This window comes from Typopeltis vanoorti, chromosome 2, assembly GCF_054136105.1.
Source record: "Typopeltis vanoorti isolate ZY-2024b chromosome 2, IOZ_Tvanoo_1.0, whole genome shotgun sequence".
In the NCBI taxonomy this organism is placed as follows: Eukaryota; Metazoa; Arthropoda; class Arachnida; order Uropygi; family Thelyphonidae; genus Typopeltis; species Typopeltis vanoorti.
The window spans coordinates 111,089,202-111,107,347 of NC_143550.1; the positions used below are offsets into that span (position 1 = coordinate 111,089,202).

An 18,146-nucleotide genomic window follows, 5' to 3' on the forward strand; every position below is an offset into this window, starting at 1 on the left:
TGACCGTTCTCACTCTCACCACTCTATCAGGCAATGCATTCCATGGTTCAACCACCCTCCATGCAAAGAAACCACTCCTCACCCTCTTTCTCACAGTTTCCTTTCGTAACTTACAGGGATGGCCCCTTGTCATGACTCCTTCCTGCTGTTCAACCAAGCAAAAGAACTCTCCAGTGTCAACCCTGTAACCACCTCTCAACAGTTTAAAAGTCTCAATCATATCACCTCTTCTTCTTCTATCCACCAAACTCTGCAGTGCACACTCCCTCAGTTGATTCTCATAACTAACATTGTACAGTCCCGACACCATGTTTGTTATAACAGTATATGCCTTGCCCTTATCCACTGGTCTTGTTAGTCTATTGTAAAAGGTTGCCAGATTACTAAAACAACAGTACCCTTTAACAAATCCATGCTGGTCGGCATAGATAATATTACTCTTATCTGCCCAATTCTGTATACAAACTCTTACCAATTTCTCCAAAATCTTAACAACTATAGAAAACAGAAGAAACGCAAATAGGCCTATAGTTTTATATCATCGTTCCACTGCCACTCTTTTCCCTTCGGTACTGTCTTACTTTCATTCCACTCTCTAGGAACCTATCTCATTGCAAGACTTTCATTAAACAACCAATCTAATGGCACAGTCAGTTCCATAGCACATTCCCATAAAACATGTGAAATTCCATCTAGGTTTCCTACCTTATTAACATTTGGTGTTCTCAGTATTCACAATACATCTTCTTCCTTCACTTCTAACACTTTATCACTCATTATCACTCTAGAAATAAAGTTTGCTGTACTTGGATGAAATATTCTAATAAAGTGATCATTAAATAGCTCAAGCATATCATCTGCCTTGGTCATCCAATTTTCATCTCCATCCAGCAAGGAAATGATAGTCCATTATCATTTTCCCTCCAACTCATCACATAGGGAAAAAACTCTTTGGAATTCTCTTTGGATTACAGTACCAGTCTCCTCTCGTATTCTAAATTTTCTCTCCTTACTTGCCCCCTGTTGGTGAGAGTGAGAAAGAAAAAAACAGAAAGAATTTATGTGGAATTATAAAGCAGACCAATTTCCTAGCTTGAGTGCTATATTCCTCATGTAACTGTTCTCCACCTCTCTCTCTATGTCTTCTGTAATCTATTTTTCTTCTATAATTCCCCTTTTATTTCTCTTGTCATCCGTTTGACTCTAAATTGCTTTTTCTTCTTCACTCGAGGTATACAATCTGTCACTGCTGTTAACAACTTTTTCTTAAGCATCTCCCATGCACTCCTGATCTCTTTTCCTTCAAATTCTTTCATCCATTCCATTGCTGCAAGCTGGTTTCTAAGTCTATGATAGTTATTTCTAGAATGATAATGAGTGATGAAGTGTTAGAAGTGAAGGAAGAGGATGTATTCCAAATACTGAGAACACTAAATATTAATTATGGAAGAAAAATAGATTATGGAAGACATACAAAAAAGAGGAGAGAGAGAGAGAGAGAGAGAGGTGGAGAACAGTTACATGAGGAATATAGCACTCCAAGCTAGGAAAGTGGTCTGCCTTATAATAATTCCACATAAATTCTTTCTGTTTTGATACCTTCACATGCCTATTCGTCCTCCAAGTCAGGACTACATGGTCACTCTCACCAACGGGTGGGGGGAGTATGCCATCTCAGTCACAATCAAATTCTCTGATGCTATGACAAAATTCAAAACTCTTAATCCTAGTGTTCCTTTCACTAAGACAATTGTCCCTCAAGAATTCCAAAAATTCAATTCCCTTATTGCTGCATTCTGTCTCTTTTGTTCACTGCATATTGTTATGGTTGAAGTTCTTCATAATGATCACTTGCCAAACTAATTTGCCTAAACATTTCCTGCTGATCACCAGTTATATTCCCTGGTCTGTAGCAACCTCCCACTAAATATCTTGTAGTATAAATATCTATCTCACACCATATATTCTCAAAGCCATTAGTGTTATCTCCACTGTGATTCACTGCCCAGAGAGGGCACGGTTCACTTCTTATCATTTATCTCCACCACCACCACCATGTTTATCCTCCATACCCTGCTGAAATAAGCTATACTCTTCAATTTCTATCCCTGGTAGAGCATCCTCCTCAGTTAACCAAGTTTCACTGATACCAACAATCTTTAGAGAGTCTGAGTCAATCAATGCCACAAACTCATTCCCTTTATTTCTAATGCACCTAGTATTTGTATATAGAAAAACCAGTGCATTGCCAGTATCCTTATAGCTATTATAACTCTCCTCATACTTCACCTGGCTCTGTAATATAGTGTACACCTCCTCATTTCTCAAGCCACTATCTCCACATGAGACTATCTTTGCTACATTCCACATGTACAATTCTAGTTTCCCTGCCCTGATACATTCACTTGCCAAGAACAACAGTCTCTCTGAATACCCACCCTTCTGCAATCAAATGTAATCCATCTCTTGCATATGTAATCCATCTCTTCTGCCCTCAAACGTACTACATGCATCCATATATTCCAAACCTCTTTTCCTTCACATTCTGACTATTACCTCATTCATTATTACCACACTTCTTCTTCTTCTCCACTCTGCATTATCATACTGGGGCAACACTCTCACTATCTTTCCTCAGACACATTTCTGCTGCTCTATCTCTAACATCAACCTCAAATCTCATGCTACACAATTTATACTACCTCTCAGGTCATTTGTCCAAACCATTACTATCATTTCCTCCACATTTTCACCCCCCCCTTCACCACCAGTGCTACACTCTTATCATTTTACCAGACAAGCACTCCTCGACACTCTGCTCTGCACATCCAAAATCATCGAATCTCCATACATGGCGCTCTGAATGGATTCATTCATCCTTCTCTAACTAGCATCTCTGACTCTTACAGCTTTCAATATCTCTGCTTTCTCTTCCACTCTCCCTCCTCCCTCTCATCTCTCTATCTCTTACTTCCATACTCTCTCAACTTTTTGCAATTTCCTCTCTTCCATTGTCTTTCCCATTCGCTTGTCTTCCTTTCTGCCTTGCTTCTATACACTCTCAATTTCCACTCTCGATGCAATTTCCACTCTTCTTCATCTCACCTGTTCTCTCGCTCTTCCTTTCTCTGTAATGCCATTCTCTTACACTTAATCTTGTTTTTTTCACACTAGTCAACCTCTCCAACCTCCTAATATCTTCATTCACCCTCCTCAACTCGGTCTTCATTCCTTCCATATCTTTTCTCAGCAGTTCTGTTTCTCTCTCCACACATCCTGCTTTCAGTTTATATTCACACACACACACACACACATGACCATCAGACAGTCCATCTCCATCGGCTACACTTCTCTCTCTCTCTCTCTCTCTCTCTCTCTCTCTATATATATATATATATATGTATATATGTTAAAGATACCAAGCTATTTTAAACCTGGTTTTACTCCATTTCCCAAGTAAGCAAACTTTAACATTAATTATTCCCAAGGTAAAATACTTTTTACATATATATATAATTCCCAGGTGTATACAAAGTCACATGTGAGTGCGGAAAACCTTTCTATGGTCAAACGGAAATCTATCGAGACGTAGGAGAAATCTATCTTCCTATGTCTCGAAGAACACCAGAGAGACATTGCTTACAAGAGAACCAGAGCTACTGCCCTATCAGGCCATATCCTGTTTTCAATAAACACAAACAATGAAAGCCGCCAACATGAAGTAAATTGGACAACAACTTCAAACCTACACATTTGCCACGATGAGGTGGAACGTCGCTTTGTCGAGTCAAAAGAAATCACCTTGGACCCTCTTCATACGAACAATAATCTCAGCTATAATTTGCCTGACTCTTTCAGCTCTACTATCAGATACTGGAGATCGTGTGGTTTCCCACACGCACAAGTGTACAACAATAGAACTTTAACACGGACTATAGCTCAAGTTCATAATAACTGTAATTTACAGTCGAATATTATAGCTTTATAATTGTATAGCTTTAGAGTGTCTCAATGTTTTTTTCAGTGTCTTTTAATAGCTTTCTATGTTCTTAACGCCTGATGAAGTCAATCCCGACGTTTTCAAATAAATCTCAATTTCTTATAACTCTCAGATTTTTAGTCAGTTTATATTAAAATGAATATATATATATTAGGGGGATACGCCCCCCCCCCCCCCCCCCGAGTTCCGGACTGGTAGGCCGGTTCTCCTGGAATTCTGACGACTCGAAAGTTGAAAACTCGACACTCAGGATAGTCCCTGAATTTCAAAACGTTTCAAAAAACGTGACATACAAACGCAACATAAAAAGGCTTATCATTTTATATATATAGGGTAGATATACTGTCCTATACACTGCCCTATAAGTATATATTAAAAAACTTTTTAAAGGATGGACGGTAATAATGAGCAAGGAAAAGAGGAGTATATGTTTTGCATGGAGGGTAGTGAGGGAGTGGAATACTTTACTAAAGTGAGCAGTGAGTTCAGAGACAATGAAAAAATTTGAGGGATGGTATTTTTTTTTAATTTGATTGTTCTGAAATTTAAATTTCATGTAGCTCCTATTAACTCTGATGCTCTGATCATTAAGGTAACAACCACTGAGTCAACATCAGTGGCTGTTACCTTAATGATCAGAGCATAAGATACTGCTGGATTCTTAGATTAATATAAATTAAGATATAAAATATGCCATATCTGTTAAGATTAATGGAAAGGAGAGACCTACATTTGAAATATTTAATAAATACCATGCTGTAATTGCTTCTTCTGTTTCTTTCATAAAAACAATGGGTGAATGTAGGCTGAAACTTGTATAAACTTGTAACAAGAGTTCTGCCTTAGATACCAAAAAAAATTAAAATTTGATCAAATGCTGAAATAGTGAACAAATGGTTTATAACTAGAAATGGAATAATAAAAGCAACTCGATAGAAAAACAATATATAAAATGAATGTATGAAAATAAAATCCTAAAAAAGTATTGTGAAATATGAAATAGTGAACATCATAAAAATTCCTCTCCTTCGCAGCATGGATGATTTCATAAATGATGAAGAATGTCTTTCTTTATGATTTGTAAGTTTCTTTTATTATATATATTTTTTTCTATTTTTTTTTTAAAGGGACGGCTTCAGTTGCTAGAGGTTACAGTGGTTATGTAGATGCACTGTTCAATGAAACTATGGAGAATAGTCTTAGGGAGGCTTTTCCAATGAATATACCAAATATGTCTGCATACCCAGATTTCCTTGCTCTAGGAATTACTCTCTTACTTACAGGTAAATTTATTATTATTATCATTATCAATTTGTTGTTTTAAGGATACTTGCGACATAAGACTGAATGGTATAATCACGTAATCACAAGAAAGATATTTATTTAACCAAATATTTCGGTCTGGAAATAGCAGACCATCGTCGGTGGTATTACAAGAACAGTTTAAAAAAATATACAAGCTAGAATACTAACAATAGATCGTTGAAATTAGAACATGCCGCGTGATGTTATATCACTAAGTATGAAACGAAATATTTTGAAGTAGAAACATGATTGAATTTGCTATAAAAAAAAAAAAAAAAAAAAAAAAAAAATTAATGAGTAATCTTGATTAGGCTTTCCCAGATTTTTGATATAGATATGCAGTCATTACGATTCAGGTTGGGATGATGGAGCAAGGCCTCCACGCTTTCCTTGAACAAACGTTCGAACCTATAACGGGATCTATGTAAGAGGCGCGTTTTGGACCAAAGGATGCTGTGGTCAGTTTCAATCCCGTGTTGAGCCAAACCAGACTTTTCAGGTTTATTGTGAAGAATGGATGATTGATGTTCTTGGATTCTTTTTTCAAGAGAACGTCCAGTCTGTCCAAAGTAAGAGAGATCACAGTTGCAAGGAATTTGATAAACTCCAGGAAGAGACTTTTCAACTTTTCATCTTATAATCCTCCACAAAACAACAAAGATTCAATACGTCGAGTACCTATTCCTTATATCTCCAGTATTTCAGAACCTATCGCAAGAATTTTGAAGAAATATGATTTAACAGCTACGTATTCTCCTATTAACAAATTGTCCTCTCATTTTCCTTCTCCTAAAGACAAACGCTCAACTTTATCTCTTCCTGGAGTTTATCAAATTCCTTGCAACTGTGATCTCTCTTACTTTGGACAGACTGGACGTTCTCTTGAAAAAAGAATCCAAGAACATCAATCATCCATTCTTCACAATAAACCTGAAAAGTCTGGTTTGGCTCAACACGGGATTGAAACTGACCACAGCATCCTTTGGTCCAAAACGCGCCTCTTACATAGATCCCGTTATAGGTTCGAACGTTTGTTCAAGGAAAGCGTGGAGGCCTTGCTCCATCATCCCAACCTGAATCGTAATGACTGCATATCTATATCAAAAATCTGGGAAAGCCTAATCAAGATTACTCATTAATTTTTTTTTTTATTTTTTATTTTTTATTTTTTTAATTTTTTTTTTTTTATAGCAAATTCAATCATGTTTCTACTTCAAAATATTTCGTTTCATACTTAGTGATATAACATCACGCGGCATGTTCTAATTTCAACGATCTATTGTTAGTATTCTAGCTTGTATATTTTTTTAAACTGTTCTTGTAATACCACCGACGATGGTCTGCTATTTCCAGACCGAAATATTTGGTTAAATAAATATCTTTCTTGTGATTACGTGATTATATAATTCATTATCATTATCAGTACTTCCATGACATCATGTGACTCGTCACAACCTTAAGATCTGCCTTAAGCACCACACTAGTCATTCTTATACCACATTTTGTGAACATTTTATACTACAAATTAAACTCATTCACTGCACTCCACCCTTTTTACCTCTACATTGTACAACCTCCAGGTATGGCATCTTTTCCTTGTCCCTTATTGTTTCCTTACCCTTTGAAAAATCTCTCCACTGCTCATCCAGTAAATACCTCTCAAGAGATTAAATGTCTCATTCATACCACCCTCCTCCCTTCAGCTTCAATCTACTAAGCACTGTAGATTACATGCCTTCAGTCTGATCTTATAGCTAAGATTACATAGTCATAATATCATTTTAGGAAATAACTTGCTCACTTTTTTAGTGATGATTATGTATATATATTGATCAGCAAAATTCAATTCAAGAATTAAATATGTGTTATATAAACATATATCCCAATCAATATTTTTTAAAGTATGGTCTGCAGCTTAGCTCAGATCTTATCTAATCCATATCATATACCAGGGGTGTTCAACCCATCGATCACGGAGCGATTTTTGGTCGATCTCTTGTGTATTCGTCCTTACTTACAAATTTAATTAAAACTGAAAACATAATATTTTATATATCATTATTTTGTATTATTTTTAATTCACTTTAAGTGTATTGCTATTGTTTATTTATTTTTCATTAAAATTGTCAAATCAGTAATTTTCTTATAAGTCCGGGTAAATGAATTAATTTGGATCAGTGGAAGTCAAACAGCGAGCTGAGTGAATACGATTATAAGCAAAGTGTAAAAACTCGATTGTAGCTTAAATATTAAATATTCCAAAGCACATTACATCGATTTTTTACTTAGGTTAAGTCCCATGTGAATATTGTAAAAAAATGAACTTTGTTTGTCTCGGTATAGTTTGTATTAGATGTTTATGTAAATAACTCCTTTGAAGCTAACTGTATATGCTGCTTTAATAAGAATATGTTAGAGTGTTAAAAAGGCAAATGTTAATGGCAATGTTTTTGTCGCCGAAGCTGTACATGGCAGCATTAGAAAGATTGTTATTGAAACTTGTATGTATGAGAAAGGCTTGCAGGCTTTAAGTGTAAACATCTCCGAAGTCAGTCAGAATGAGTTCAAACAACTTTCTGATGGCTGGCAACTTACAATCAAAAGAAAGCGGAGGAGAACAAAAAGGCATGCCGAACTTGAAACTTAAGATGAAAGACTTATACCGATTCTTTGGGGGGTTGCCAAACTTCATGCAAGGTCTCAGGGGAGGCCTAATAAAAAGGGACTGAAGCAAGCAGAAGGGACCTGGTTCCAGAATTGCTGTCAGAGAGAAGGCCGCCTGGTCCAGAGTCGCGATCAGAGAGACTGCCCGGATCCACATTGCTTGAGAGAGGAGTTTCCCGCTTCCAGAAAGGAGCTTCTCGGTTCGAGACGTCGCTAGAGAGAGACTACTTCTAGGCCACAGACAAGGTTTCAAATTGCCAAAAGGAAGAGTTCCAATTGCTGGAGAAAATTTCCAGGCCAGGTTAATGTCAGACATTCACCAATGTGTTGCATTTTCATTACAATTTGATGAATCAAATGACTTCACTGATATTGCTCAGTTAATGGTATTTATTCGCATTGTATTTCAAGATTATTCAAGTAAAGAAGAACTTTTGAAAATTATACCATTATTGGGAAGGACTAGGGGAGAAGACATTTTTTCGGCATTTGATGAATTTGTGAAACAACGCAAACTTCTGCTTTTTAAACTTGTGTCTATTACTACTGATGGTGCTCCTGCAATGATAGGTAATAAATCAGGTTTCATTTCATTATGTAAAAACAATGACAAATATCCAGATTTTTTAACGTACCACTGTATTATTCACCAACAAGTACTGTGTAGTAAAAGATTAAACGCAAAAGATGTTTTGGATATTACATTTAAAATTGTAAATTCTGTTCAAGGAAAAGCCCTGCAATGGCGGTTATTTAAATTATAGGCAGATGATGATAGGGAATTTCTGTTGTACAATAATGTTCGCTGGCTCAGCAGAAGTCCCTTTTTAGAAAGATTTCTTGTATTAATTAATGATATAAAAATTTTTCTTTATGAAAAAGGAGATATTTATCCACAATTGAGTGATAAAAGATGGTTGTTACACTTACCATTTTTAGTAGATTTCTGTACGAAATTAAGCAATTTAAATTTAGAGTTACAAGGTAGAGATAAAAATTTAATTGACATGTTAAGTTCAATAAAAACTTTCCAACAATACTTACTTTTATTAAAGAAAAATATAAATGACCGCAAATTTAGACATCTCCCATTCCCATATTTATTAAAAATTTTGAACAAAATCAAGAAATGTTTCTCTATGATTTAAAAGAATTTATTCATGAAATAGAATTTGTTGAGGAGAAATAAATTCAAGATTTAAAGATTTTAATAAAACTGAAATGATTGTATCTTTTATCAATAATCCATTTCAAGAAAACTTGAGCATCACAGAAATTTCAAATAAAATTAGTGGGCTGTTTGATATAAACCAAGCTGAAGTAGAACTTGAGATAATAGACATTCAGAATAGTTTACATTTAAAATCAATAAACAATGAAGTCATTTGGAAGTATGCACATGAAAAATTCCTAATATTAACTGATATTACGCGAAAAATTCTGTTGTGTTTCAGATCGACATACTTGTCAGAATCCGCTTTTTCAAATATGACCATCATAAAAAATCAATTAAGAAACCAAATTACAAATGATCATTTGGATGATTGTCTGCGATTGGCGACTTCTTCATATCAACTTGACTATGAAAATATTGCGAGGTCCAAACAATGCCAAATTTCACATTAACTTTTTTTTTTTTAATCAACCAGCATTTCCTGTAAATTGTGAGTTTGTAATCAATCTGTTGTTTTTACTAACTTTGGTTTTCCAAAATAGAGAAATAAATATTTTATTCCAATATATATATATATTTTTTTTTGTTGTATTAAAATAATTAAAAGTGATAAATAAATTTTTAAATACACAAATAAAGTTTTTAGTTGTGTATTTATTTTTAGTTGTTTATTTGTGTGTAATCAGATATCAGGTTGGGGGAACGTGATCTATTATATATAAGAGAGTAGATCGCCTAATAACTTATATATGAGAGAGTAGATCGCCGAATAACTTATTATAGAAAAGTAGCTCGCATAGTAAAAAAGGTTGAACACCATTGTCATATACCAATCAATATATCTGATATTTTTATTTTCTTCTAGTATTACTAATCTACTTATTTAATTCAGCAAGCTGCATATATGCATGTATATGTGATGGTTCACAAAAATGTATAATCATAACAACAAAACATCGCTTGAAACAAAAAGGTTCCAAGCGATGTAAGCAGACACTGCTCCATCATACTGATATTTGTTCAGAAAGCCAGTTACTAATACATCTAACCAATATGCAATCTATTCCTATCTTCAGCAGCTTATACACCAACTTTTAATCTACCAAATTCTTTTGCAAAGTTGAATAATTTATAACTGTATATGATTCTACCTTATTTAATATTATTGTTATTATTATTATTATTAATCCTGATACCTCCAAGGAGTCCGAAGACTCATCGCAGGAGGACACCTACAACTGTCTCAACCATTTCAACTGAATCTCTACTATGAATCATCTCCACCAACAGCATTTTTTGTCTGTAAATTGTGTGTGTTCTGAAGGGCCGATTTTCTGTATGCGGGATGAAAAACCCGAGTTTCCAGGAGAAAAAACCCTGCTAGCTCCGTATGAGATCGGTTAACTCACCTTCGATTGAAATTGTCTAGATAAAGATTCCTCCCGTTGCGACGAGAATCGAACTTATGCCTATCCAATCGAAGGGTGCAATGTACCGTCGTTCTTCCAATTGTGCTACGGAGCTTGATACATAATCATAAAATGCAAGTATTTACAAATCCATGCTGACTATCATAAAGATTACCATGTTCATCAACCCAATCTTGTATTCTATTCCTAACCAATCTCTCTAACACCTTGACTATAACTGAAGTTACACAGATTGGTCTATAATTGGAAATTTCTGTCCTAGAACCATGTTTGTGGAGTGGTACTATTTTGCCTTATTTCTACTTATTAGGAACCTTACCCACTGCAAGACTTTCATTAAATAATTGAGCCACAGTTACAAAGGTAACTGTTGTGCACATTCCTTAAGAATATATGGTGAAATGTCATCCATTCCAACAGCCTTATTAACATTTAACCCCATTAACACTTGATAAACCTCTGATTCTGGTAAAGTGCTCATTTAATAATTCAACTATATTCTTTGCAACTGTCACTTATCTGCAATGACTAACCACCAGTGACAACTTGCCATAATTATTCTTTCTCTTGCTTGCCATATAGCAGAAGAATTCCCTAATTAACCTTGGCCTGACTAGCCAATTTCTCCTCACACTGCACATTTTCTTTCTTTCTTTCACCTTGCTTATCACCTTCCTAGCAGCACTTTATACTCTTCATTGATATGATCGTCCACCAACTGTCTTGTACCTACTCCATAACATTTTATTTTCGAGCACAGCTTGCTTGCTTGATTTCACTATTCATCAATCTTATTTCTATTCTATTTGCTTGCTTAACCCTTGGTATGCAGTTATATACATTGCTTGTGTCTGATACTGCCTTACGAATTTCCTTGTGCTGTCAACATCTTTTCTGCACAGCTGATCTATCCAATGTATTGAAGCTAATTGACTACAGTTTCCCATAATCACCCACTTTATAATTCCACATATATCCCTGTTTGGCAGTAGCATGTTCTTGTTTCATCACTTCACAAACAAGTACTTCATGATCACTCTCACAAACTGGCAGCAGTGTCAATAGTTTATTAACAACTACATCTTGTGAAGTTATCACCAAATTCAAAACACTAAAGCCTGTAGTTGCTTCAGTCATGTGCTGCTTAAGATATTTATACCTCAGAAATTCCACAAACCTACTCTCCTTGTTCTTGTACACCATTATTATTATTATTATTATTATTATTATTATTATTACGGGTGACCCCAGGGAGTCCTTAGACTCATCGAGGGAGGCCCTAAACATCATGTCCACACAACTATATGACATTCTCACAGTATCTATCATACCTTGCCTTGAACTCACTCACTGTCATAGCACCCACAACAGACTCTGGCAGCTTATTCCACTCATTTACCACTCTAAAAGTAAAGAACCCAGCTCTAACACCCCTGCTAACCACACTCTTGCCCAGCTTCCATAAGTGTCCCCTAGTTCTCCTACCACCAGTCCTGATCTCAAAAATATCCTCTGAATTAATCCTATAGAAACCCTTTAGCAATTTGAATGTCTCAATCATATCTCCCCTTTTCCGCCTATCAACTAATTTCTGCAACCCACAAATCTTCAACCTGTTCTCATATGGTTCATTCCATAGACCCGCTATCATCTTAGTCACTTGCCTCTGGATCCTCTCCATCTCCTCCCCATCAAGAAGTAACCTAGGTGACCAAATCTGGGCACAGTAGTTGAGATGAGTTATTGTACCTCGGTACAGAGGTACAATAACTTGCTTGTCTCTGCTCATCAAGGTTTTTTCAACAACCAAGTGAGTCGATGAGCTGATTTTGCTACTTTTGCAATGTGCCCCCTAAACTTCATCTCCCTATCCACCAACACTTCCAAGTCCCTAGCCTCATCAATCTCCTGGAGTACAATTCCACCAATGTGGTATACTGCTGCTAATCTTTTCACCCCAAAATGCATAACCTTACATTTTGTCACATTACATTGACATCCATTCTCCTTAGCCCAGAACTCCAATCTATCCAAGTCGTCCTGCAAGATTTTGACATCTGCTGCATTCACTATCGCCCTACCCAACTTTGCATCATCAGCTAACAAATGAATTGTCCCTCTTAGATCCTTCCCTATATCGTTAATGAACAAATTAAACAGCAGTGGTCCAAGAACAGAACCCTGCGGCACACCACTAGTCACAGGCCATCTTTTGGATTCTGCTCCTGAATAAACTACTCTTTGATATCTCTCCATCAACCACTCACCTATCCATCTCACCAACCCTATATCCATTCTCATATGTTGTAGTTTACGGATTAGAATTCCATGCGGTATCCTGTCAAACGCCTTTGCCAGGTCCAGCAGTATCACAGTAAACCCATTATCCTTATCCAGTTCAGCCATCACCTTGTTAGAAAACTTGAGCAAGTTATTGAGGCATGATCTACCTTTCACAAAGTCATGCTGTCTCCCCATACAGTATCTCATTTTCATCAATCCATTCCTATATTTTTCCCTTGACTACTTTCTCCCAGACCTTGACAACGATTCCTGATATGCTGATCGGTCGGTAATTTGCAACCATAGTCTTGGATCCTCCTTTATGCAGTGAAACTATTTTCCCCTCTTTCCACACCTTCAGGACTAAACCAGACCCGAGATTCAGATTAAACAACATGGTCAAGGGCACTGATAATTCTTTAGTTGCTTCACGCAAGACCCGTGCCAGTATACCATCCAATCCCACAGATGTATTCACATTAAGGTTCTGTAATAGACTATTCACCTCCACTTCATTCATCACAATTCCCATATAAACTAATGGTTCCTTCATTTTTTCAACGTCACCAACTGGATGATATACTTTTGCAAAGTGCGCACTCAGTAACTCCACTATATCGACTGGTTCATTGAACTCTTTACCATCGTCATTCCTTAAAATCATTTTGCCATGTACAGTTTTTTTCTTGCTTGCAGCATATTGAAAGAACTGCTTGGGATTCTCTTTAGCTTGCATAGCTAGTTTCCTTTCATAATCCACTTTTGCTTTTTTTTTTACCACACTCGTTACCCTTCTGGCCTGCAGGTCACCTTTCTATTTCAATTCCCTCCACAGTTATTTCTTTTTTTGCAGCTCAAGCTTAATGGTGTTATTCATCCATTTAACCCCTACTTGTTTTACAATTTGGACCCTAGGTATACAATCAGCCATAACCTCTTGTAAATGCTCCTTGACCACTTCCCATGCTCTATTGACATCCAGCCCTTGCAGTTGTACATGCCATGGCACTGATCCAAGCAATCTCCTAAGCTTGTCATACTTGCCAGCATGGTAATTCCACATATACCCTGCCTTAATCAAAAATTCCACACCTTTAGCCACCTCCCAGGCCAAGACCTTATAATCACTCTCACCAATGGGTGGCAACATGGTCATATTCATTACAGTCAAATTCTCAGAAGCTATTACCAGGTCAAGCACTCTCACAACCCGAGTATTTTTAATTACATGCTGCCTCAGATAGTTATCCCTTAATAATTGAATAAAATCCATTTCCTTCTTCACATGTGTTCTCTCCTCCTTCCAATCAATGTTATAGTTGAAATCCCCCATAATAATTACCCTCCTTCCACTCATTTCATCAATTTGTTTATGCATACTATCTCCACCATCTATTCCATCACCTGGTCTATAGCAGCACCCAACTGTATATTTTATTCTGCCAGTCTCAATCTCACACCAAATAGCCTCAAATGAGCTCTTTTCAATATCCTGCGATACAACTTCAATTCTCCTTGGCTGCATTTTATCAGTTATCATCAATAACACCCCTCCCCCCATTTTATTCTCTCTGTCCCTCCTAAACACACTATAACCTACACATTCTATCCCACTAACTATATCATCTTCTGCCAGCCATGTTTCACTAATGCCAATAACCTGGGGCCACAGGAAGAACCAGTCAAGGCCAAAAATTCTTCCTTCTTGTTCCTAATACGCCTGGCATTAGTATACATGAAATGCAGTGATTCCTTTGTCCCACTCCTATCTTGATGCATTATTCTAAATATTCCATTCCCATTTTTTGTCCTTAGTACTGGCTCGGGTACATTATATACATTCTTACACTCAACTGTCACTGATGTCCGCATATTCCCCCCCCCCCCCTCCTTGGTAGTTCTGGTTTCCCTGGTTCTGCACATCCATTTTCACTTCATTCAGCAACACTTTTTCCAGTTTCCGCACACCAAATCCATTCAAATGCAGGCCATCCATCTTGTATAAATCCTTTCGCTCATCAAATTCATTCCACACGTCCACGAATTCCACACCATACTATCTCCATAACCTACGCATAATGTCATTTGCGATTATGGTCCTCCTTCTAAACTCCTCTCTGTTATACTGCGGCAACAGACTCACCATTCTAACTCTGTCACTCTTTTCTTTCGCTACCTTTAACAATACTTTCAAGTCCTCTCTCAATCACTATCTCCTCCTTCCATTCCATATTCCTGTAATTAAAGTCTTCCATCAGGATCACCTTCTTTTAAGATGTCCAACCAATTTGCTTAAAGCCTTATAGACCTTATAAGGACTGGCTTAAAGGTGCGAAGTAAGAATGCTTTTCATCTTCCCCGTTATCTGTAGAGGACAGTGTAGGGATAAGGTGTTATTGAGCTATTAAAGCTCTGATCATGGCAGAAGGGTAACAGCAATAGCTGAGCTTCAGTTAGAACTTCATTGGCTACAGCATTGCCATCCATTACCTTCCAAGGGTATTAATCACCACATCTCACCGTCCTTGCTTAAAGCAGAAGCAATACGAGAGGTCATATTTACCTATATGAGTTGCCAACAGGTGTACCACCTTATTATTGAATTACTCTTGGATGAAGGATTAAACTAAATTTATTATAGTCTAACCAAGTGCAAAATAAACTTCCAATATCTTTCTCTAAATCCAGAATAACTCAATAATAAAGTGGTACACCTGTTGGCAACTCATATAGGTAAATATGACCTCTCCTATTACTTCTTCCTTAGTATCTCCACATTTGGGTCTGCCTCCCACTGATGAGACCTCAATAAAGGTCTGGGTAGTGGCCCTTCCCTTAATGCATAGCAGTATACATGTCCGCAAGGAGATGTGCTTTGCATTATGGGAGATACTGAGACAAAGAGTGATGAGAGCATGGTCCACCTTGCTTGGAGTTGCCTGGTGTTGCAGCACCTTACCTCAGTCCTGAAGATATTTTCAGGTGCAAACTTTGTTTGCTTGCACTTGGATAAAGACTTAAACTAAATTTATCATTACAATTCCCTAAACATTTCACAATCAGTATTCTCTACATTCCCTAGCCCATAACAGAATCTTATCAGACATACTAGTCTGTTAATTTCAACTTCACACCACATAGATTCAAAATCTGCACTATCAACTAACACATATTGTAGACATAATTCCTCTGTGTTCATTAATATTTCTTCCCTCCTATTTTCACCTTCCATAAAATTGTATATTACATTTCTATTCCTGACATCACATCATCCTCAGACAGTCAAGTTTCACTTATACCAATTGTTTTAGGACATACTGACTCCATTCATATAATAAATTTAGTTTAATCCTTTATCCAAGTGTGAGCAAACAAAGTTTGCGCCTGAAAGTAACTTCAGGACTGGGGTAAGGTGGTGCAACACCAGGACGACTCCTTGCAAAGGTGGAACAAGATACTATCACTCCTATCTCAGTATCTCCCATATAATGCAAAACACATCTCCTTGCGGATATGTCTAATATTATGCATTAAGGGAAGGGCCACTACCCAGACTAGTTTCGACCTTTATTGAGGTCTCTTCAGTGGGAGCCAGGCCCAAGTGGAGATACCAGCCAGAAGCATTAGCAAGGTCATCTCTACCTATAGGAGTTGCCAAATGGTGTGCCACCTTTTTAATAAATTACTCTGGATTTAGAGAAAGATGTTGAAAGTTTCATTTGAAACTTGAAACATCTTTCAAGTTTCAGTGCCTCAGTCCTGAAGATACTTTCAGGTGCAAACTTTGTTTGCTCATACTTGGATAAAGGATTAAACTAAATTGATTATATTCTAACCAAGTGAAAAATAAACTTTCAACATCTTTCTCTAAATCCAGAGTAATTTATTAAAAAGGTGGCACACCATTTGGCAACTCCTATAGGTAGAGATGACCTTGCTAATGCTTCTGGCTGGTATCTCCACTTGGGCCTGGCTCCCACTGAAGAGACCTCAATAAAGGTCGAAACTAGTCTGGGTAGTGGCCCTTCCCTTAATGCATAACATTAGACATATCTGCAAGGAGATGTGTTTTGCATTATATATGGGAGATACTAAGATAGGAGTGATAGTATCTTGCTCCACCTTTGCAAGGAGTCGCTCTGGTGTTGCACCACCTTACCCCAGTCCTGAAAATACTTTCAGGCGCAAACTTTGTTTGCTCACACTTGGATAAAGGATTAAACTAAATTTATTATATTCTAACCAAGTGAAAAATAAACTTTCAACATCTGACTCCATTGATGCAACAAACTCAGCTTTCTTATTTTGAATACTCCTTATATTGTATACAAACATAACAATCCTTGTGTCTTTGAGCCTATTTTGCTAGCACCAACAATTTCTACTCTAGCCACTATACTATAGCTCTCTTTTTGGCATGAATATTCCTGTTTCCCTGATTCTGATTGCCATTCATACTCATCTCATCCTTACCTTTATGCATTCTGTCACCTTGTCCTGTTGCAACCATATCTTCAAACTCATATTCATATTCCTCTTTTCAAACAACTCATCTAGATATGCTATCCTGCTTTACAAGTATCCTTCCTTTGATCATTATCTACATTAACTTCTTGATTGTTTGCCTTCTTGGCAAACAACAGCTTTTCTAAATGCCCAAAATCAAACCTATTCAAATGCAATCCATCAACTTTAAGCCATTCTAAATTTCCTTGAAATTCACTTTGTTATGGGGAATTTCAACTATGGGAAACAGATTAGAAAGAAGAATAGTCAGAAAAGAGAGCATATCTTTCATGTATGCAACTAATATGCTGCAAGTTCAAATCCAGCAATGAATAAGAATGTTTGTGATTTTATTTATGTGAGAGATCGATTCCATTGCTTAGTGTAAGATCCTCCCCCCTACTTCTTGGAAACCAGAAGTATATTGAAAAGTTCCATGTTTGGTCTCCAGAGAAAGGTTTCCAGACTATGTAAAAAATAAATAAAATAAACAACAGAAAAAGAAAATATAACATAATAAAAAATTCCTTAGCATCACTGATGGCAAAAATTTACTCCAGTTTACATAAACGTTTTGCATTTGGGAGGGGGATACAAGGTTTGAAAGTGATCTTGTCATAGGAGTAACCAATGTAGTTGCAATCTTTTCCCTTGGGAAAATGATCACAAGGTCTTGGCTTGGAAGATTGCCAGACGTAGAATTTTCTGTTAAGAAGGGATATATGTTAAATTACTGAATAGGTTTTTATTAGACTTAAGAATCTCTATGACATCAACATTTGGG

At 36.7% G+C, this 18,146-nt stretch overlaps 1 protein-coding gene across 5 annotated transcripts in view; it reads left to right on the plus strand.

Moving 5' to 3' along the window:
- The window catches only part of LOC150109337 (cationic amino acid transporter 2-like), a 364,125-nt gene that overhangs the window by 135,121 nt on the left and 210,858 nt on the right, over positions 1–18,146 (plus strand). For all 5 annotated transcript variants that reach the window (XM_090412716.1, XM_090412725.1, XM_090412693.1 and 2 more), the window contains exon 5: positions 5,128–5,283. In XM_090412716.1, the coding sequence (XP_090268842.1) occupies positions 5,128–5,283 (156 nt within the window). The remainder of the gene's footprint in view (positions 1–5,127; positions 5,284–18,146) is intronic.